Raw genomic sequence first — 22,512 nt, forward strand, 5'->3', positions numbered from 1 at the left:
GTGAGTGAGTGCTGGGCTCTGAGGTGAGTTCTGATGTAAACAAGTGTTTGGCAGCCATCCCCAGGACGTGGGGGCATGAGGCCATCGGGCTGTTCCACACCACGGGGTGTTGGAGGAGTTCACCCAGGTGCTACAAGGGTGTTAGAGCAGAGCTGTAGGCTGGGAAACAGAGGATGGTGATGCTGTGGGAGTGAAATTGGGGCTTCTTGTCCTGTGTGGTGCAGAGGGCCTTAGGCTGTAGGTTGGTGGAAAAACTGCCTTTCTTCACCCAGAATGGGGCTGGCAACTTGCCCACCTGCAGCACTGGGCTCCAGTAGGAGCTTCTCATCCAGCTGTTTAAAGGTAAAGGAGTTAGGGGAGAGTCTGTTCTGTCACATGCAGGTGCTTCATCCCATTCTGAGAGGTCCCATCCCTCCCTGGGCAGCAGGTGTGAGGTGCACTCTGTGCCTGAGCTGGGTGAGCCCACTGGTGACGTGCCAGAGGAAGGTCCCACAGTTTTGGCTGTGCTCTTTTCTCTCCTGGCTCTTTGAAGTGCTGGCAGCAGGCTCTGGCTCTCAGGACTCCCGTGTCCTCGTTCCTGGGATTGCACAGCTGCTGAGGACACACTTCTCTGCAGCCCAGGGCATCTCACCTTGCACCTGCAGAACATCAAGCGATAAAAGAAGCACAAACACACCAGCCCTTTCCTGCCCAGCCCCACAAATGCTTTGCAGAGTGTTGTCTCCTGTGAGAGGAGGGTTGGAGGTTCCCAACAGGCTGGCACAGGTGCCTCAGGGAACTCTGCCTGTCAGTGCAGTGCTGAAGTTTGCACTTCTGGTTGCTGATGCCCAAATTCACCACTTTTTCACCAGGGAAACCAGTTTATTTCTGGGTCCAGGCTCAGCAGCAGCACTTTTTCAGCCTGAAGTATTTATATCACTGACATCAGCTGGTCTCACTCCCTGCATACAGGGGTCACAGAGCTTCCCCAGATTAATTAACAGCAGCAAATCCATTACGACATCTTTGAATGTTGTTCCAATGGCTAATTATATCCCATTACATTTCTCTTCAACATGGAATGTGCAGGGTTTCAGTTTTCCTGCTTGTGTGTCTTGTGCCTTACCTGCTGGCTGAAAGTTTTCTCAGAAACCACATTTTTGGGTTGAATTCCCCCATGATGATGTCACATGTAGCAAGGCCTGGAATCTCCTGCTGTAGAGCAGATGATGGAGCTCCTCTCAGCTCCAGCATCTGCCTCCAGCTGTGGATGCTGCAGTGGAGGTGGTGTCTCTGATGGCCTCTGTGTTCCTCTGAACACACAGTAGCTTCAGGCCCTGTGGTGTTACCCCCCACAGACATTGTTGGGGCCCACAGTTTCAGCTGTAGGTTCATGGCCCTGACATTCCCACAGACTTCCTCACAGAGCTGGGAGTTTTCTCCACCATTTTCTCTTTCTTGGATCTTTGCACGGTGTATTCCCTAATTCCCATTCTACTGTAAGATTATTTTTCGGGTGATTCACTAAGCACCATCCGGTTTTGACATCATTCCAGCTTTTTATCCAGGTCATCATCGTGGTGCAGATCCTTGTGGGATTGTGTTACTGTTTTCAAGCCCTTCCCTTTGTTAGCCAAGCTGGATATTGAGTGGAAAGATGCCCAAGGGAGCTGGGTGGGACCAGTGTTCATAAACCCCTATGGATTGTTTTGGTGGGTTGACCTTGGCTCCACTGGAGTCCCTCACCTGGCCATGGTGTATTGTGGGGAACTGGGGTAGGGAAACAGGATGGTGATTTGTGTATATGATGCTGGAAGTGCTGATCCTGAGAAGATACACGTTCGTTGCAAAAACAGGGGAGTGATGGGTCATCTCCCAGAGACCTGGTGACCTTTCCCTCCTCTTATGTGGGAGAGATGACATAGACAAGGGCAGGGCTGGGATTCTATGGCCAACAACCACTTTTTTCAAGTGCCCAAGGAAAGTAAGTTGTTTTCAAGGTTTTGCCCTGGAGCTTCCCTCTGGGGAGCCCAGCAGAGATGTTGGGTGTCTCCAAGCCACTGTAAGGTAAAGACATAGGGGAAAACAGATAAAGGGGAGCTGAGAGGTGGTGGCTGGAGAAGGGCTTCAGCAGGGCGAAGGACCCAGCAGCGATGCTTTCCTGAAGGACAGAAGGGCTCAGGGTGAGGAGCTGCCCCTGTCCCTCTGGGAAAGGAGGGATGGGATGCTTGAGGAAAAGCCAATTTCCCAGGGGTCTGCTCGGTGCTGTAGCTGTATCAGAAATAGTGTGGCCAGCAGGACCAGGGAAGTGATTCTTCTCCTGTACTCGGCACTGGTGAGGCCACACCTGGAGTGCTGTGTCCAGTTCTGGGCCCCTCAGTTTAGGAAGGACACCGAGGTGCTGGAGCAGGTCCAGAGAAGAGCAACAAGGCTGGGGAAGGGACTGGAGCACAAGTGCTGTGAGGAGCAGCTGAGGGAGCTGGGGCTGTTCAGCCTGGAGAGGAGGAGGCTCAGGGGAGACCTCCTCACTCTCTGCAACTCCCTGACAGGAGGGGGGAGCCGGGGGGGGGTCGGGCTCTTCTCCCGGGAAACAGCAGTAGGACAAGAGTCTTAAGCTGGACCAGGGGAGGTTTAGGTTGGATATTAAGAAGAAATTCTTTACAGAGAAAGTGATTAGACACTGGAATGGGCTGCTCAGGGAGGTGGTGGAGTCACCATTCCTGGAGGTGTTTAAGAAGAGACCACTGGCACTTAGTGCCATGGTCGAGTTGACAAGGCGGTGCTGGGTCAAAGGTTGGACTTGATGATCTCGGAGGTGTTTTCCAACCAGTTGATTCTGTGATTTGTACGTGGCTTAGGGGAGCCCCAAACCCCATCATTTCCCACTGGTAATTAACACTGCCCATCATGAACGGGAGCCCAGGGAGTGCTGGGGCCAGGCCCACCTGCACAGTCGCTCTGCCCTGCTGAAGTGCTGAGGCCTGAACAGCAGGCCCTGATGAACCTTCCAACCTAATGTTATATTTAGCCATGTATCTGCTTATTATCCAAAATTCTGTATAATCCTTAGTAAAATAGGAAAGACTACACCTGTGTAAAATTTATGCTTGTTAGTAAGATATAGTGGTATTCACCTATTAGTGAAGATTTGTATCTGTTCATTAAGGAGATATGAATGTATCTATCTTTCTGTATTCAGAGACTGGTCAAGGCCATGGAAGTGGGTGGCTGGCCTTGTTTGACAGTCCAAATTGAGCGCCTTGATTTTCCTCTGAGCCCTGGCCAGGCTCTGGGTGAAAACCAAGGAGAGAAGAGAGCTAGATATTTTACTGCACTAAGCGATGTAAGCTTGTTTGTTTAACAATATAAAAGCTGGACCTTCTCGCAGCAAAGCTGGAGAATCCTCACCTATGGCTGAGGATCTCCCAGTTCTGGGAGTGGCTCTCCCTTTCCCTGTGATCAGAGGCTCCCCAGTTGACCTGCGGGTCTCGATGATGGGAATGTATCAAAGGGGTAATAATTGGTGATGTATCTTTCTTAATCCCTATAGACGCCCCTTGTAATAATGATCATGTTCATAGCTAAGCTTATCCTTTTATAATTCTCTGCTTCTTTTGCAATTCTTTGCTGTTTTGCGCTATGGTAAATTTAGACACTTATTCTTTAAAGTTGGTGTCTGTGTTTCTTGTGCTGACTGACCCTCGTCCCCTGGCAAAACAGCCGGGGGTTCTTCACAAGACAAGAGAGGCGGCGCCAGCGCCGGGAGCGACGGCTCGGGGTGGGGAGTGAGGGGTCGGGAGGGGCCGGAGGGGTTGTGAGGGGCGGGAGGGGGGCTCAGGAGGGACCGCGGGACTCCGGGAGGAATCGCGAGGGGCCGCGGACAACGTGAGGGGCCGTGAGGGGCCGCGCGCAACATGAGGGGCCTGGAAGAGCCGTGAGGGGCCGCGCGGCTCCGTGAGGGATCTCGGGGACGGCGGGCGCCGCCGCCACATGGCCGCGCGCACTTCCCCGCTCGCGTCCGCCGGGGGCGGGACCGCCGGCGGCGGCGGCCAATCAGCGCCTCGGGGGCGGGGACTCGCGGGCCGGCCGGTGAGGAGCGCGAGCCTGGCGGCCGCGGGGCGCACCGGCCAATGGGCGCGCGCTCTCACCAGGACGGGCAGGCGCGGCCGCCAATAGGCTTCGGGCGAGGGGGCGGGCGGTGGGGGCAGGGAGAGCCAATGGGCTGGCTCTTCGCTTAACGGACAGGGCAGTTGGCGAATCGCGCGGCGCGCGGGCGGGGCGCGCGGGGTGGCTAGCCGGTGCGCGCCGCCATTGTGGCCAGTTCGATCGGTATCGGGAGCGGAGAGCGGAGCTCAGCGAGCCCGGAGCAGGGAGCAGCCCCCCCCCCCGCCCCCCCCAACGGCCGGCCTCAGTCACCATCACAACCGCGGGAGGGCGGCGCGCGAAACAGCAGTCACCACCACCGTCCGCACCGAACAAGCCGCCGCCATGAGCAGCGAGGCCGAGACCCAGCCGCCCGCCGCCGCCCCCGTCCCCGCGGCGGCCCCCGCCGCCGCGCCCGCCGACTCCAAGCCAAACGGCGGCACCGGGAACGGGGGGAGCGGCCTGGCCTCGGCGGCGCCTCCCGCCGGCGGGGACAAGAAGGTCATCGGTGAGGGCGGGCGGGGGTCCCCCGGGGGAGAGGGAGGGGGAAGGCGGGTGGGAAGCCCCCAATTTCCCCCCCTCTGCTCTCCGCCCCCCCCCCCCACTCCCCGGCTGAGGGGCGGCGCGCGCTCCTCCTCGCTGAGGGGGCGGCGCGCGCCCCCGCTCGAGCGCGCGCGCGGCGGCCGTTGGTCGCCTCCTTCCCCCCCCCGCGCCCCGCGCGCGCCGCCGGCCCCGCGTGCCGGGGTGGGGGCGGGGCGGGCGCAAGATGTCCGCCACGCGGGGCCCTTTGTGCGCGCGCCCCGCCACGTGCCCCCCTGACGCGCCGCTCCCCTCCCTTCCCTTCCCGTTCTGACCCCCCCGTCCCCATCCCCGTCCCCATTTTTTCCCCCCCTCCCCGCAGCAACGAAGGTTTTGGGAACAGTGAAATGGTTCAACGTGAGGAACGGTTACGGCTTCATCAACAGGTGAGCGCCCCCGGGGGGCCGCCGCGCGCGGGGCCCTGTCACGGCGGGGAGCGGGTGCGGGTGACAGGAGGGGCGGGAGGGCGGCGGGGGCTTCCTCTGCAGAAGGAGCTGGGGAGAGGTGCCCTTCCTCTGACCCGCTCGGGGCTTACCGGGTTGGCTTTTGAGTCGTTTTACCTGGAGCTTTTACCTTACCTTTTACCTAGTGCTGCACTCTGGCAGCGAGTTTATTTCCACGGCGATGTGTCTTCATGTTACAGTCGTTTCTTATTTGTGGTGGTTTGCGGTTTTTCGGGGGGTTTGTTGGGTTTTTGTTTGTTTGTTTTTTGTTTTGTTTTGTTTTTTTCCTCTTAAGATTATAAAAGGATACTGGTAGCTGTCAGTATGCTGATGGTATTTGTTTAAACTCCTGCCTTTTTCCTCTTAAGAATATAAAAGTAGCTGTCAGCACACACAGTATTTGTTTGAACTCTTGCTCGGAGTTCAGACAATGCAAGCAAAAATTTGCTTTGAGCACTTGGTAGTTTGCAAGCGCTGCTCTCATGAGAACTCCCTCTAATAACACGTGGAGCAAAAGGAGCACGGTTCACGTTGTCTGTTGCTTCACTGGAGTGTACAGACAGGTCTCAAGAAACAAGTGCCCAAAAGATTCTTTTTATAATGGTAGTTGATGTGAAAGAATAATTTGAACGCTTCAGGAGTTGTGTGAATACTTATAATAGGCCTATCAGGGAGAGGAGTCCTGGCAGTGCTCTGCAAACCAGTTCTTAAAAAAAGGGCAATTCTGGGGCCCATCAGTTGGAGGGGCCTCCCCTGGGGGGTTGCCAGAGCTGTTCCCCTTATTTCCTGGTGCTTCGAGCCCCCAGTCTTGGAATGTGGCTGAAGACTGGGGAATCCCCCTTTAGGGCAGCAAGTGTAGTGCTTTTATTGGGCCTTTTATTACACTTGGGTTTAAACACTGCCTTTTTGAACTGTCTGTTACTTTATGAGCTGGTCCAAAGTGTCTGCCAAGCTCCTGAATTGGTTTTGTGTCTGCAGCTTTACAAACTCGCCTCCCAGTCAGCCCAGTTTACATTGTTCATGCCGTGTTCCAGCTCCCAGTGTTGTGCAGTCACCAGTGCCTGGGAGCTGCCGTGTCTTTGGTGCTGGAAACGCCTCCCAAGTCCCAGCCACAAACCCCACCTCGAGGGAAGGCTTTTCCTGTTCCCTCAGTAGTGGAAATGCTCAGTGATGTCAGTCAAGTGAGGAAGCAGCAGCAGCTAGTTAAGACATCCGAGTGGCTTCCCTAGTCATTACTTTGGCAGCTGTTTAATCCCTGAGGTTGCCATTCATAATGAGAAACCCAGCATGATCTGCTGTTATCAAAAGATTAGAGCCGCAGCCTGGGAACCGAACGGGAGGACATTTCCTCAGCTCTGGAATCTGCCTGGCTGCAGGGAAGGGAGCTCCTGCCCTTGCACGGCTCTGCTTTAGCCAGCCCTGCCCGCAGATGGGATGAGCTTTGGAGCAGAAGTGAGCTTTGCTGGAGGTGCACACGCACCTCAGGTATTTCCTGCGTGTTTTTATGTTAGAAGTGCGTTTCTGCTCTGAAATAGGAGTTTGATTTCTGAGTCTTTGTCAATTGGTTTTCATGGTTGTCAAAATAAGAAACGGGCATGCAGGCCACTGGCTTTGTCCCTGCCAGAGCTGGAGCTGGTATTTAGTATTGTCTGGCCTGATCTTTGATGCCCTGCTGGACTTAACAGTGGAGTTGTATTAGTCTGTTGGCTTGTCTGATTCCATTTTTTTTAATTTATTTTTATGGATTAAAGATGTGAATGAGAGAGTGGCTTAGTGCAAAGATCAACTAAATGGCTTGTTGGGCCTTTGGAATGGGGTTTTTTTTTGTACCATTCCAAGTTTTGTTTGAGAAAGTGATATCTCCTACTGCTCCACCATCCACACAACAGCACACTTGCTGCTTCCAGGTGTGCTTGCTGGAAAACAGCATTGGGAATGGTGTGGCCAACAGCATGGGGCTGTGAAATGGCCTGGTGTGTTTTTTATCTGTGTGTGCACTGCTGGACTCTGTGTGACCCAGTCAGTTGTCCATCTAAAACTCAGATGTCCTCTTAAATAGAAATTTGGAAAAGGATTTTAAAATTTGAAAAAGGAACTTAAAACCAAGCATCTGGTCTGGTTGGGCAGAAGTGCAGGGCGTCCACACTTGTGGAGCACAGAGGATGAGCACTTCCTACCACCATTTTTGAGCTGAGGCTGAAGGAAGGGGCTCAGCATTTTTACTAGAAACATGTTACTGGCCTCTTGTGAAGGTTTTCAGTTTTTGGACATGTGTTGTGAAGAAGAGTCTTTAGGCTCTGGCTTTGCAAGGGCTTCTGGGTGTTGCATTGTGGGGCCTTGAAGATGAATCAGAGTGGCTCGGCTCTGCTGCCTTTTGGCTGCCTCTTCCCAGTAACCTTTGGGGCTTGTAGGTATCAATTCCATGGGAAACAAGGTGACTTACTTTTACTGGTGATGTCTGACAGAATAGCTCTAGCTTGGATGGAGCTTTTGGAAAAAGTCTTAGTTGTGAATTGTCACTTGTTAAAGCCAATGGTGAGGAGCACCTGGCTTTATCTTAAAAAACCAACAAACCAAACATTCTGTTACCCATAGCTGTGAGCTCTCCAGTTCTGAGCACATTTTCCCACAAGCTTGCTTACATCTTTAACCAGTCCTTCTAGGAAATAAAAGCCTCTTCTGGGTTGATTCAAACTGTTCCATGCAGTAACGAAACTACCACCACAGCGAGGGTGGGTTGGTGTGATGGGAGCTGGGATGTCCCTGTGTCAGGAGCAGGAGGTGGCTTGTGCAGCTCTAACCAGTGCAGGGGTGTTTCTGCACCTCTTCAGAGCAGAACAGAAACTTATGACCAGGGCTGGCTGCCTCGTGGCAGTTGTGGAAGCTCTACCATGATCATGCTGAAGGATGGATGTTCTTGGGTCCTTGTTGATACAGACTTGAGCTGTTTTCTGTTTCTCAAGAGGGGAGATCCAGAGTTGACTGACCCTGCTGTCTTCATGGGCAGCTGGTGGTGCTACTCCTTGAGGCTGAGGGGATGTAACTGGGACTCCAGTGGCAAGGGCACAGCTGCTTCCAAAGGCTGCAGAAGCCAGTCCCCCACAGAGCACTGCCAGGAAGGAGTGACTGGTCCCTTTCAGGTGTTCAAACATCTCCATCTGTGGGATGTGAAGGATAGGGGAGTGTGCAGAAGTGAGGAGAAATGTGCCTTACTGGGCTTGAGTGCGTGCTCTGCACCTTGCCCAGGCTTCCTGCTGATCTCTTTACTGCATGCAGTAAGCTGGTAGGAACTAGTTGGGAGCAGGTTGAGCAAGGCTGATGCTCAAAGTCTGTTGTCATGATAGATTTGCATTTTGGCTCCATGCCAGACGACTGAATTTTTAATTTACTGTGCATTTCATTCACGAATCTCAATTTCCTGTTGTCTTGCAGGAATGACACCAAGGAAGATGTGTTTGTCCATCAGGTAAGAGCTCCTTGAAACTGAAACATGTCCCCTCTCTGAACTTGACTGTGCCTGACCCATGTAAGTAGGATTGAAGTGGGAGAACCTCATGTATTCTCTGTTACTTGAACACAAACATCTGTTTCTCTATTGCATTGCAAGTAGAGCCTGGGTTTTGTGTGCCCACATGAGGTCCATGGGGCTGAGATGATGTGCAGTGATGAGAATTGCCACTGTGTGTGTGGGGATAACTGCCTGGAGTCCAGTCTCCTTGTAGAGTCATACAGTGGTTAAGTAAGCATCTGGAAATAAAGTTAAATGAAAAGCTTGCAGCAGGGAGAGAAATTAATTGGGCTGTAATAAAGATGAAGTGCCAGTGAAGGCTTTTTTTTTTTCCCTAGGAAAAACTTTTATAGATTTTATTGCTCTAGGCTTTCAGTGAAAGTCTACAAAGATTTCAGTAGGGACTTGCTCAGTTTAACAGATATGTATCCTTAGATATAATGTATGGTGAGCAGGGGTAGCCTTAGCTTAGTCCTTTGGCTGCCTGGCAAGGCTGTAGTCAGCAGTGTGCTTTTCACCTTTTCTGTCTTAAGATCTCTTGTCAGGAAACAGCCAACAAGGAATTCTTAGTGGAGCATGGTTTACTTCTGGCATTTAGGAGTCCATGGATCATTCTTTTGTCTTAAGTTAGGGATATGCTGCTGATATTAACACAGAGGAAGGGTAAAGCAACCCCTGGAAAGTGTTTGTGTTTGATTTGTCAGCTCACAGCTTCTTGCTTGTTCTGCATCTAAATTACCAGCTATTAGAGGCATTGGTTTGTGAGAGGTTATTGTGTAGTGGGCAGTGGAGAAAGGCCGAGCAGGCAAGGATATGTGCCCTGAAGGGAAGCTTTCAGACCTGATTTGCAGGTAGAGTCACCTGTGAGTGACCTTGACTTACTAGTTATGTTTCAGGACTTGTCATGTAACTACTGTCTGTGTTTCTGAAATCACAGTTTGGTAATGATTTGTTTTACTGTAATAGTTTTTACAATGAACCACTTTTAGGAGTCTAATCTGAAAGAAATCAGCTTGTTTGAGAATTTCTAGCTGTGCCTGCTATTCCCCATCCCTGTTATCTAGCTTGGTTCTCACAAGAGCTTTTGAACTGGCTGCTGTTATAATAAGGCTTTCCCTAAAATCACTCAGCTATATAGGCTGAGACTTGTGGGCATGTTTTTCTATGGATTTTGTTCCATTTAGGGGAAAAAAAATCTAGTTGAATTGCGTTGCAAGTATTTTTTGTTGAAGTTGTTACAGTGGTATTGCTGTTGAGGTGAAGTATTTGATCAGCAGAACATGGCTGAGCGTGGTGGGTCTCCAGCATTAACTCATCTGTCAGAGATGTCACCTACTAGTACAGAGCACTGAAAATTGAGTCTAAACCAGAGGATTGTCTGCTGGCACCTGTGAAGAGCCAGTCCTTGGTGTGTCATATACAGCTAGAGTAGATTTAGGATTAATTGGTAAATCCTGTGGTGGAAGCAATGGTGTTGGAAGCCTCAGAGGAAGAAATCTCCTGGTTTCTGTCCATTGCTGTGTTTATATTGTATGGGACCCAGAGGCTGCTGTGTCCTGTGGTGGTGTGGGAAGTGGTGGAAGGCTGGAAAAATCCAAGGGGGTGATTGGGAAGGCTGATATATTGCTGTGTGTGCTTCAGGGGAATGTATAACTACCATGGTGGTGTTGAGTGCTAAACTCTGGTTAGGAATCCTGTGGCCGGTGTGTGGTGTGGGAGTTTTGCTGTTTGTTTTCAGGCTGCTTTCTCAGCCAGCAGACAATGTGTTGGCAGATGCTTCCAGTCACTGGTAAAGTTGTTGCACGTTTCAACTAGGCCAGAATTGTAGTAACAGAGGTGCATTTTGTGGCTTCCTGGATCTTCCCAGTGGTTCAATTGCTTTTTCGGGAGTACAGATCTTTCTCCTAAGATGAGGAATTTAAATATTTAGTAATCTTAAAAAAAAAAATAAATAAAGTCTTCAGATATACTCCTTTGTATTCTCATGCTGTGCCTGCACTGTTGTGTTGTTAGACTGCCATAAAGAAGAATAACCCCAGGAAGTACCTCCGCAGCGTAGGAGATGGAGAGACCGTGGAGTTTGATGTGGTTGAGGGAGAAAAGGTAAACACATCTCTCGGGTGTCAGAGCACACATGGAAAACTCGGACTGCAGGCTTTGGTGTGGTGCCTGTGGTTTGAGTCGATGCCTGATGACATCCGAGGAGGTGAATGGTTTTTCATTGCTTCACAATGTGGCTGTAAATCGTTGCTCAGTGCTAGACTGTGTTGTGCTGTAGCTGGGGGGCTGCCGACTGTGTCCCTAACGCTGTCCCCACTCTCTAGGGCGCGGAGGCAGCCAATGTTACAGGACCTGGAGGAGTTCCAGTGCAGGGCAGTAAATACGCAGCAGACCGTAACCATTACAGACGATATCCACGTCGTAGGGGCCCTCCACGCAACTACCAGCAGAACTACCAGAACAGTGAGAGTGGGGAAAAGAACGAAGGAGCAGAGAACATCCCAGAAGGTCAAGCCCAGCAGCGCCGTCCCTATCGCAGGCGGCGGTACCCACCTTACTATATGCGTAGGCCCTACGGGCGTCGTCCACAATATTCCAACCCTCCCGTACAGGGAGAGATAGTGGAGGTAATGTTTGCCTAAGGCGTGGTGCTAAATAGTCTTGGTTGCTTTGGAGCAGGGTGATGGGACGTGGCTTTTGACGCTTCTCTTTTGGCACTCCAGATGGTTTTGCTCAGATTTGGCGGTAAGATGAAATGCTGTAGCTAAAGGTCTTCAAAGTTATAGCTTTTAAAAACCAGTGTGTTTGAATTTATGTGATTAAGTGAAAGATTCTCCATCGTGTGCACACCTGAGCCCTAGAACTGTTGCCCACCTTGACTGAACCTGACACCTTTTCAGCTCCTTCCTTATGGCATGATGAGCTGTGGCGTTAACACACTTGTGCTTGGGGCTGAGGAGGTGTGTGGCCTGATGTCTTGCAGGGTGCTGACAACCAGGGTGCAGGAGATGGCAGACCAGTCAGGCAGAACATGTACCGGGGTTACAGACCACGATTCCGCAGGTATGCTGGAGATGAGCTTCTGCTCTTACACTTGTCTTTCAGCAACAGAGCCAGGACATGGCGATGCTCAGATGCTGCATGGTTAAAGCCTAGCTTGACTTTCAGGGGTCCTCCTCGTCAAAGACAACCTAGAGAGGATGGGAATGAAGAAGATAAAGAGAACCAAGGGGATGAGACCCAAAGTCAGCAACCACCTCAACGTCGGTACCGCCGTAACTTCAACTACCGACGCAGACGCCCAGAGAACCCTAAACCACAAGATGGCAAAGAGACGAAGACAGCCGAACCACCAGCTGAGAACACGTCCGCTCCCGAGGCCGAGCAGGGCGGGGCTGAGTAAACACCGGCTTAACATCTCTACCATCATCCGGGTGCGTAGCTGGGGGCCTGCAGGGCCATTTGCTGACTTTGTTTTGAGGTTATTTTTTTTAGTTTATGCCTTACAAGATTTGGATTCTTCTTGCTCATGTGTGTGCTGTAACTGATCTGTGAGTGTGCCCACAGAACCGAACTGTGAGGCTTTGCTGTCAGTGTCTGTCCACCCAGAAATTCAAACAGTGCAGGTGTAGTGACTCCTGTAGCCAGGAGAACCACGTGCTGGGGTTTACTGAGCTCCATCGGTGTCTGAGCTCATTCGCACAGGGGTGTTGGATGGCAATGAGACCTCAGCATCCATTTCTACAAAGTTGATGCAGAATTAGCAGGAGTGTCTTGGGAGCATCTTTTTATCTAATCAAACTGCTGGAAAAAAGTGGTCCTTTTGTCAGAGCCTGCAGGAGCCATGGTTGCAGTGCTGAGGTGCCTGGGAGGGCTGTGTGCAGGGCAGGGCCCACAAGCTGGGTTTGTTGCAAGGGAGCCTGGCTGTGATTGGTGCTTGTTTGGTGCTGATTTCTGAGGGACAGTTCTGGTGTTCATCTTGATGGTCAGCACCTCCTAGATGAGCTCTTAGATCATGGCCTTCAAGGCACCACTGTGGCACTTTGGTTGTGATTTCTGTGCTCTGGGCAGCGACTCAGCTGTGTGCCTTGGCAGAGCAGGTGGGAACAGCCTTCCCCGTGGCAGGAAGGGAGAGGTGCAGGTAGAATCTCTTTGGATTTAAACTGACTGTTCTCTCTGGGGTCCCCTCTGGAGTCTGGTGTTGCTCCTGTGGGGAAGGTGGTTGGTGTGGTTGCTGGAGTTGGGGGTTGACAAGCATCAATAGCTGGCAAGGGTTGTCCTGTGAACATGTGACAGGCAGCTCAGGGAGAGTTTTTAAATTGCAGGTGAGTCTTGGCACTAAGAGCACCTCTGTAACCCTCTGTCACCTGTCTGATCAGCCTTTTTTTTTTTTCTTTTTCAGTTTAGTCATCAAAGAAAAGACTTTAAGAAATGAAGAAGAAAATGAAATTCCAGCAATAAGAAATGAACAAATGAATTGGAACTGAAGACCTTAAGTGCTTGCTTTTTGCTGTTGACCAGATTACTAGAACTATCTGCATTATCTATGCAGCATGGGGTTTTTATTATTTTTACCTAAAGAATTCTCTTTTTGGAAATGATAAACACGTTTTTTAAAAGCCTGTTTTTTCTCAATATACCTTTAAAAAGTTTGTAAATTGTTTCATATCTGGTCAAGTTGAGATTTTTAAGAACCTCATTTTTAATTTGTATGAAATATACGCCTGATTTTTTCAAGTCAAACTGCAAGCATCTGTTAATAAAGGTCTTAAAGAGTTACTGTGTGTGCTTGGGTGTTTAAAACCCACTTCTGTGTGAGAGGGTCTTAAGTGTTCATAGAAGGTTTGGGGGAAAAAATGACTGCTTTATTCCTTGGGCATATGGGTTGGTGGGGTAAAACACAAAAATTAAAGTGAAAAAACAATGAAGATGCAGTTGAGTCCCACTGGAGCAGGATGGGCAGGCACGGAGGGAGGGATTGAGTCCCACTGGAGCAGGATGGGCAGGCACGGAGGGAGGGATTGAGTCCCACTGGAGTAGGATGGGCAGGCACGGAGGGATTGAGTCCCACTGGAATGGGATGGGCAGGCACAGAGGGAGGAATTGAGTCCCACTGGAATGGGATGGGCAGGCATGGAGGGAGGGATTGAGTCCCACTGGAATGGGATGGGCAGGCACAGAGGGAGGGATTGAGTCCCACTGGAATGGGATGGGCAGGCACAGAGGGAGGAATTGAGTCCCACTGGAATGGGATGGGCAGGCATGGAGGGAGGGACTGAGTCCCACTGGAATGGGATGGGCAGCCATGGAGGGAGGGACTGAGTCCCACTGGAGCAGGATGGGCAGGCACAGAGGGAGGGGAGTGCCTGGTGTGAGCACAGTGTGTTTCCAGGAGCTGTTTGCTGGGGCAGCTCAGCTGTGTCCCTGCTGGAATACAGCAGTCACAGAACTGAGGTGGTGTGAGGGTGCTTAAAAAAGAAAAAAAGGAAAGAAATACCCCAAAATGATAGAATCTCAGATGGGTTTGGGTGGGAGGGACCTTAAAGCCCATCCCTGCCATGGGCAGGGACACCTTCCACCATCCCAGGTTGCTCCAAGCCCTGTCCAACCTGGCCTTGGATACTTCCAAGGATGGGGCAGCCACAGCTTCCCTGGGCAATCTGGGCCTGATTCTAGATTCCAGATAATCCCAAACCTGTCATTGGGCTGCTCTTGATTTTTTGGGACACAGATCTATCACAGCAGCTGCTGCAGTGGTTGCTGGTGTCTTGCTGCAGGTGTGCAGGGAGGGGAACTGGGGGTGAAACCAGGGGGCCTGGGTTGGCTGTAGCAGTAGCAACATCCCCCAAATGTCCCCCAGGGGGGCAGGAGCACAGAGGTGGCTGTCCAATGGCAGCTTTTGGGATGTTTCTAGGCACTAATTCTCTTCTTAATTGTTTTCCTATGGGCTCCAGTGCCCCAACAGCCCTGTGCTCCAGGCTTTGCTCTTTCCAAGCACCTTCTAACGCCCCCACTTGCCCGTCCCCCAGCTGTGCCAGCTGTGAGCATCCTGCCCTCTAGACACTACTGTTTGACAGCAAACTGTCATTCCTGCTTCTTATTCCTGTCACTCAGCTTTAGCTTTTGGATTTCCTCCTCTCCCAGGTCCCTGGGGTGTTGCTGACACCGACAGACTCACCCTGGATGAGCTGTTGGCAGGAGCTGCAATAAACAACAGCTTCGCTGCCTTTCAGCTTCACGTGAGGGGGCAGATGGCTCAGGAGACCTTTGCAGCTCCTCTGGGTTGGGGTGCAGGGTGCTTTGCAGCCAAACTGGGCTGGGCTGGGCTGCAGGAGTGCAGCTGCAAGTCTCTTCACACTTGTCTGTTTTGGGGGCTGAGTGTGCCCCTGCAGCACCATCTGCTCAGGCCTTGACCTGCCGCCTCTCAGGGTGACAGAGCCTGTGCCAGGGAGCTTCTGCCCGGCTTCCCTATGCTGTGAAGGTTTTTGTGTGCTGAGCTTTAGGGTGAGAAGGAAGGAGATGAGCACAAAACCAGCATTCAGTGACTAGGGGTGGTGAGGATTGAGTTGTTATTGGGTTTGGATTCTGCTTTGTTTTCATAATGGTTTGCAAGCGAAGAAGGATAATAATTCACTTGGAAAATGAATTCCCATTTTGTGTGGACTTTAAAACCCCACTCTGCAGGTAGAGCACCTCCCTCAGGCTTCAGACTGACTCACCTCCTTGTGCCTGATGAGTATGGCTGTTCCCCAGTGATCCCCCATGAAAAGATTGATAACTAAGTGCTCCAGGCTCCTGGGTTTACCCAGTTCTGGAGTGCAAACATCGTGCTGCCCCAGGCCAGAGTGCAGGGGCAGATTCCTGATGTGGGAGGGACCGGGGCCACCAGCCACGTGGAGTCAGTGTTACTCTGTGCAGAAAGGCTTCCCACTGAATTCCTCCAAAGCCTGGGCTGAGAAACATCAGAGGAGCTCCTCTGCCCTCAGTGTCCCAACAGCCTTCCCAGGGGACTTGGGGGCATCTTTTCTTAAAGCAACACTTTTCTGGGATTTATTTTCCTGAAACCTGGCTGGAAGTGGGGAAAAAAACCCTTCCCTGGGTGAGTGCTGCAGCACCCTTGCTTTTAGCAGCCCCTGATGCTGCAGCTGGCTGCAGTCAGAGGCTGGAAGCAGCTGCATAAAGGTCCCAGTACAGGTGTTGGTACTCCAGTGGGGTCATACTGGCGAGGAGAGCATCCCAGAGTGGGTGCAGGAGGTGCTGCTGGCCGTCACACGCGGGAGTCCATGGCGTACATCTTGCTGGTGGCTGTTTGGCCCCAGGGCTGGGAACGCATCTGGGGTTGCCAGTGGCTGCTGGGGGCTGCCAAGGAAGAGTTGGGGTTGTGTCATGGCTGGCAGTCACAGGAGGACCTGAGGCTGCCACAGCGTGGAGACGTGGCAGGAGAAGTGAACCTGGAGAGCCAGCGGGGTCAACTTCCACCCCGTGGGACCAGGGGTAAGGACTGGAGATGACACCTAGGGAGGCATCACCTGCCCAACGTCCCTGATGGTGGAGCTGATGGCTCAGGCTCTGGCTGGTCACAGGGATTCAGCTCCAGCATGGCCACTGCTTTGGGTAAACATCAGCATGCTTTCACTAGGACCTGGAGGTGCCAGGATGTGGATGGACCCCTGCACCCCTCCATGACCTTATGAGGCCCTCACTCAGCCCCGTCCTGCCTGGTGTACCCTCCCCAGCCAAGGGACACAGGTGGGGCACAAAGGAGTTCCCCCTTGGTTGGACTGGACCCCACAAGAACCTGCCCCCCCTGAGCTGGTCCTTCACATCCCTGCAGGGCAAAAAGCTACTTGAGATGGGGTGGGGTGGGACAGGGCAGACTGACCTGTGCAGGCATAGAGGCAGCAGGTCAGCAGGACAGATGCCACAAAGCAGCCGGTGGAGCCAGCCATCCCCAGCCAGCACGACCACCCGAAGTCGTAGTGGACTCCCAGGAATATGTTGTGTGACACCAGCGTGGCCCTCTCCACGTACACGTCCACCGCGTACCACACGGAGCCCACGAGCCCCAGGATGCCTGGGAGGAATGGGACTGGTTAGAAAGAACCACACGACCCTCCCCAAGCTCCCCAAGGCCCTGCTGAGGGGGTGCCACTCTCCTGGCATCCCTCCCAGCTCCCTGTGGGACACGAGACCTGTCTGCCCCTGAGCACTCCCAGCCACGCACTCCCAATGCCGAGTATGACTCCGGCCCCGTAGCACATCCTCAGTTTGACACAAGGCTCTTCCTTGAGGAACTTGATGCAGTCGAGCCCAAGGAGCAGTGTAGCCAAAGCCAGGCCAGCCAGGAGGTCTGCTGTGATCATCAGGGTCCGTGTCACCACGATCTTCACTGGGCAGGGAAGGAAAAAACAGCCAGAAAGGGGAATGAAGGACGGTCAGAGGAACAGGTCTCTCCACCCCAGGTTGCTGCCTGTGTCCCTACAAGAGCCACCCAGCTCACAGTGGCACCATCACACTGGGACCCACCAACTCCATTGCTGCCATGGGCCAGGGGAAGGTGCTCAGCAGGCTCATCAGAAACTTAATGAGGGCTTAATTAGACCAGCTCAAGAAACCAAATAACTTAAGGTGCACCCATCAGCACCCAGGATGTGGTCATCTGCTCAAGACCTCCTTGGGCAGAAGACACTGCTGTCCAGACTGTTTCTTCCCCCCAGGTTGTGTAGCTGGTGTTTTGAACAGCAAATGTCAACGTACTGATGAAAACCAAGAGCTGGCATGGGTCACATCATCAGCTGTGATGGGACTGTGCCCTGAAAAGCTCCTTCCTCCCCGGAGCAGAGTGGCAGCCCCCCTTAGTCCATACTGACTTCTTGTTTCCTTCTCTACTGCCTGAATCTGTGTTGTCCCATGTCATGCCCTGACACAAGGGTTCTCTGTGCAGGGCTTGATGTGCCCCGTGCAGGCCAGGAGAATTGTCCCTACCCCCATATGACTGTCCCTGAGCTGCTGGCCCAAGTCCTTGGCCATTGGGAACGGTCCTTGCCCTGCCTGCAGCACAGTGGGTTGCAAATCCCAGTGTGCAATAGGAGCAAGAGCTGGGCTCCACGTGCCAAAACACCTCTGTTGTCAGGTCTCTCCTGCTGGTGACCCCATGGCAGGTCTGGCTGAACCCTAAGTTGCTGCCCAGGCCAGGCTTGGGGCAGGAGACCAAGAGTGGCCCTGGGTTGGCATTGCTGAGTGATGAAGGGCAGCCCAGTGCAACAAGGATCCCTTTCCCTCTTCCCTTTCAAGAAGACTGAGCTGTGAACTTAACAATGCCCCCAGGCCAGGCCAGCTTACCTGGGTGGTCAGCCAGGATGGAGTCATACTGGTCACAGGTCCTAACCCCATCCTGCATGTTGGTGACACACTCCCTCCAAAGGCCTCGGCATTTGTGACTTACCTGGAAGCAGGAGAAAGACACCAAAAAGCACCAAAAAGCCCTCCCAGCTCCCCAGGGATCTCCCAGCCCAGCAGGGCAGATTTCAGGCTCCTGCCACCACACCTGGACACATCCCAGTGACTCCCTACCCATACCTGCTCTCTGCCTCCTCCTCCTCCTTCTCCAGCATCTCTCTATCTCTCTAATCCTCTAACCCTTCAACTCAAGCAGAAAGTGGTGGGTTTGTCCCACCATGTCCCTCTCCAAGCCTGTGGAGACATGGTGCAACCTCATGGAGAGCTCCCAGCTGCTCACCTTGAGGGTGATGGTTGCTCTGCTCACCTCTGAAGGTGGTTTCTCTGCTCACCTCCAAGCTGTCATCAGCATTGACCATCCAGCAGTCCGTGCACGTGGCCAGGAGTAGGAAGAGTGTTGAGAGAAGAGTGAGCCCGAACGCTGTCATCTGCAGGGCTGGGCTCATGAGGACACCTGCAAGGGCACAGAGACATCCACCACCTCTGCTCTGGCTGCTTCCAGCTACCTGATCCACCAAGGACAAAGTGCCACTGACTTTGTCAGATATCCTCTGGATCCCTAAGAGCCATCTGGGCCCTGTCTCAGGGTGCTCAGTGCTGTCAAAATGCTCCAGTGCCCTCAGCCAAGGTTGGGCTGCCAAGTTTATATGTAGAGAGAGCCTTCAGGGGCACAGTAATTTTACAGAGGAGATACTCCCACATCAGTTCCCTCTCTTCCAAATAGAAGCTGCCAACCATCAGTAGTTGCCCTTTGGGAATCAAGAGCTGCTGGAAACCACTGTTAAATAACTGCTGCTGCCAAAACCTGTGACCTGAGCTTGGGTCTTCTGGTATCCAGAGGTTCTCTGGATGCCTCCATCCCTGCAGCCACGTGACTTGGTGGGGACATCATCTGCCTTTTCTTGCATTTGTTTTTTTCCTCCCAGAAAAGCCATGAGGTGTTGAAACATCCAGGTTGGAGCACAAGCGACTGTCCCATGGAGGTGTCCCAATCCCAAGCACAAGCCCAAAGAAGTGTCTCCCATTCCAAGATGGACAAGGGCTGCTGGGGCATGACACGGGTGCCCTGAGGAGCTGCCAAGGCTTTCCAAAGAGCAGAAGGGATGGAACCACTCGATTTCCATCCTAGCCAGAGATGAAGAGACTCTGCAGAGAAGGGAGCTGTGCCCAAGGTGTGGACATCATGTCAGCAAAGACTGGGTGGGAATCCCACCTTGCCGTGTTTTGCAACCCAAAATGCCAAATATTTTAGTGCCTGAAGTTGCAACCATTGCAACAGCCTTTCTGATGGGGGTTTACATGGGTGTGTTAATTAACGAGACCAGGTGAGTCTCTGAGCTCCAGGGGTTAATTATCACGAGGTGATAACCTTGTCATCACCAGGTTTGGTACCTCCAGCCAGAGGCTGCCCACCCTGGCACAGCCCTGGCTCCCTGTGGGGCAGAACTGGAGAGGAAGGTCATGGTCCCCCTGCCCAGTGTGCCACATCTACCCCCACATCCCCTCTTGGGATGTCACTGGAAGCAGAGACATCACTCCCCCATCATCTCTGAGCACTTCCACCAGCTTCACTCTGAGTGTATCTTAGCACAGGCAGCCTCCTAGACCCCAGTCTACAATAATTTTTTTTTAATTTCCCAGGCTCCATTCTGAGCAAGCTCTCCATAACCTTATTTGTTTCCACTAGACCCTGGTTGTCCTGCAGCCTTTGAAGAAAATCTGTTCAGCTACTTGAGTTATATGAGCAAGAGAAGAAAAAAAGGAAAAGAAAGAAATTCTTAATGCTGGGAGAAAACAGCCCTAAACCCAGCTGAGAATAAAAGGGGAGCATTACCTTCACCACAGGCTCATCGTAGCTGCAGTGGGATGATGACAGAATCTCTTTGTTGCCGATGATTTGGGTTGGGGATGTGGGTCTGGAAGGCTTTTAAGTGCCAGTGGGATTCGATCTTGACCCATCTGATGGAGTCAGGGGCAGGCAGTGCTGGCCAGAGCCTGTGCTGGGCTATTTAAGGTCTGTCCAAGGCACGTCAGCTGGGCTTTGTGCTCTGAGACATGATGGGCATCCCTGCAGTTAGAGCACTCACAGGCTGGGAGTGGAGTGTCCACAAAAATGTCACGTGGGGAAACCTCTGGGAACCCGCTGGGAACTCTCCCCAGGTGGGAGACTCTGTGTCCTGGGCAAATATCCCCTGTTTTTTAATTAGACCTTTTAGTTACTGCCTAGGGGTGAGTGGCCCAAGACACCAGAGTGGCCTAAAACCCAGGAGTGGTGCAAGAGTCAGAGGGATGGAAGGGGCCAAGGAAAGAATCTGGAATGCCAGGATGATACTTAAGACCCTTCCTTTTTTCCCCCCATTAAGTAGAAAACAAGTGACAAGCACTGCAGTGGGGATGGCTCAGGTACCACATCTGGGCAGCCCCCTGTGACCCTGGGGAGCAGCACCCCTCCTGCCTGGCCCTTGGAGCTAAAAACTTCGTGTTTGGGGGAAAAAAAATCCCTTTTGCTCTTGCTTTCTTGTGCAGGATCCCTGTTGCAGCATCCTCAGAGCATCCCTGGGCTCTCCCAGACCCCTGGGAAACAGCCATAGTTACATTTTGGAGGTTATGGCTGAGATGCACTCGGGTTTTTAGAGTGGATTTTTTTGTTGGGTTGGTAGGTTTTTCTGGTTGGTTGGTTTTGGGCTTTTTTTTGGTGGGTTTTTTTTGGTTTTTTTTTTTGTTTTTTCCTCTCTAGATAATCCTCTACAGCACTTTGCTGTGGGGATTTTGGCAATGCACCAGTCTTGAGCTTTAGCCCTGCAGAGACCCCCCCAGGTGCCTGATGTGTACAATTGCTTGGGCTTTATTTTGAGTTATCCTGTTTTCCCAGGATTTTGGCACGTGGCAGGTCCAATGCTTTGGCATGTTAGCAGTGAATTAGTGCTGAAAACATCCAGAAAGGTTTGCAAACCTTCATTTTCCAACCTTTACAGCTCAGGAATTTATGGTCCTTGGACATCCAGGAAATTTTGGTGTGACCCCAAGTGACACAAAACTGCAGCTCCTATAAAATAAGTTTATTTGTATTTTCTGCTCATCTAAACAGTCACTTTATGATATGTCAAACTAATCTGGCTTGTCAATCCCCAACTGAAACCTTTTGGAGGGTTAAAAGATGCAGGTGGAGGGGCAGAGCCACCAGTAGTTGAGTAATTAAGCTCCTTTCCCTGGTTAATGAAGGTGAAAACCAGACCTTGGATCCCACAAGGTTTGTCAAACCCCTGTGTTACAAAAGTGGTGCTGACAAGACCCAAATCTTGATGCTTTAGCACACACTGTGTTAAAAGCCTGCTATGGCTGGAGAGAGGAAGAAAAGAAATTAAGGCATTTTCTTTGATGGGAGCATCTCAGAGAGTTGGGGAGAATGCTGTTGGGGCAGGACAGTGAATAAAAATTAATAAAACCACGACCAAATTCAAACAGCCACGTCCCAGAGGTGTAAGAAAAGCCCCTGTGTGTACCTTTGGGGGGGTAATTTTCCCTTTTGCCTCATTTCTACCTGTTTTAAAATTACTATTATTTCCCAGGGGTTTAGCTGAAGGCAAGAGGTATGACCAGAAACCTTCAGTATTGCTAATTAAACTGGTTTTATTGACCAAAAGTTGTGTGTTGGAAGGGGGGAAACTCTGTTTTAGCCTGTAAACAGAGGCAGATCCTCCTCCTCGTTGTTCTTCCAGCCCCAGTGTCTTATCCCCAGGGAGCCCTCAGGTGACCCTTGGAGATGTCACAGGAACCCCCAAGGATGGTAAATCCTGGTTTTTGAGGTGGGAATGGGATGTATTTGTGGAGCAGGTGTGGCAGGCAGGACAAGGATGCTGAGGGGAGACAGCAGCCCTGCAAAAACCGGGATGGAAAGTGTTATCCCTGAGGAAAAACATGCACAGCAGGGCAGGGCAGGGGGTTGTGCCCCCACACAGGGGAGCAAAAATCGGCTTAAATTAGCAAAGTGCCCAATTAGGCACAAGTCAGCTCTGAATTCATGGAAAATGGGAGAAAATAGGCAAAGTTCAGCTCTGAGGGTCCACAAGAGGAAAATGGTTGTGGGCATTTCAGCCTTGGGAAGAGTCCTGTGGAGGGACGATTCCAAGGGGTTTAACCTTAAATTAAGGAATTTTTTTAAGGCCATGTCCCCTCTTTCAAAGAGAAATATGTGGCAGAAGAGTCGAGGTCTTCAGCCAGGAGGGCAAGAACTATTTAGGGTGGGGGAGAGGCTCCTGCCTGGGCCACGCTGCAGAAGTGGCTCTGACCCAGCACTGGAGTCACTGGGAGGGACTGGTCCAGATGGGGAGTCAGAGGGGATAAAAGAGACAATTCCAAAAAGATACCCGTGATTGAAAATATTTTAATACAATTTTTAGT

General features: G+C 51.9%; 2 protein-coding genes across 5 annotated transcripts; one reads left to right on the plus strand and one right to left on the minus strand.

The window, feature by feature from the left end:
• Positions 1-4,267: 4,267 nt before the first annotated feature.
• YBX1 (Y-box binding protein 1) lies at positions 4,268-13,431 on the plus strand. Of its 4 annotated transcripts, none has more exons than XM_064678690.1 (8): positions 4,268-4,630; positions 5,024-5,087; positions 8,577-8,610; positions 10,666-10,755; positions 10,977-11,279; positions 11,636-11,715; positions 11,821-12,086; positions 13,055-13,431. In XM_064678690.1, the coding sequence occupies exons 1-7, from the start codon at positions 4,468-4,470 to the stop codon at positions 12,053-12,055; spliced, it is 969 nt and encodes a 322-aa protein (XP_064534760.1). In that variant the 5' UTR covers positions 4,268-4,467; the 3' UTR covers positions 12,056-12,086; positions 13,055-13,431. The 4 variants fall into 4 exon arrangements, with proteins under 4 accessions (XP_064534760.1, XP_064534758.1, XP_064534759.1 ...); XM_064678688.1 differs by having other exon boundaries at positions 4,274-4,630; positions 11,809-12,086; XM_064678689.1 differs by having other exon boundaries at positions 4,274-4,630; positions 11,809-12,086; positions 13,060-13,431.
• A 3,041-nt stretch (positions 13,432-16,472) lies between these two features.
• Positions 16,473-18,561, minus strand: LOC135401836 (claudin-16-like). The gene is made up of 4 exons (XM_064634366.1): positions 18,444-18,561; positions 17,995-18,097; positions 16,877-17,041; positions 16,473-16,726 (listed from the first exon to the last, which is right to left on the minus strand). The coding sequence occupies exons 1-4, from the start codon at positions 18,555-18,557 to the stop codon at positions 16,473-16,475; spliced, it is 636 nt and encodes a 211-aa protein (XP_064490436.1). The 5' UTR covers positions 18,558-18,561.
• Between the last annotated feature and the right edge of the window lie 3,951 nt (positions 18,562-22,512).

The sequence above is a fragment of the Pseudopipra pipra genome, chromosome 22, assembly GCF_036250125.1.
Source record: "Pseudopipra pipra isolate bDixPip1 chromosome 22, bDixPip1.hap1, whole genome shotgun sequence".
Taxonomy (NCBI): domain Eukaryota; kingdom Metazoa; phylum Chordata; class Aves; order Passeriformes; family Pipridae; genus Pseudopipra; species Pseudopipra pipra.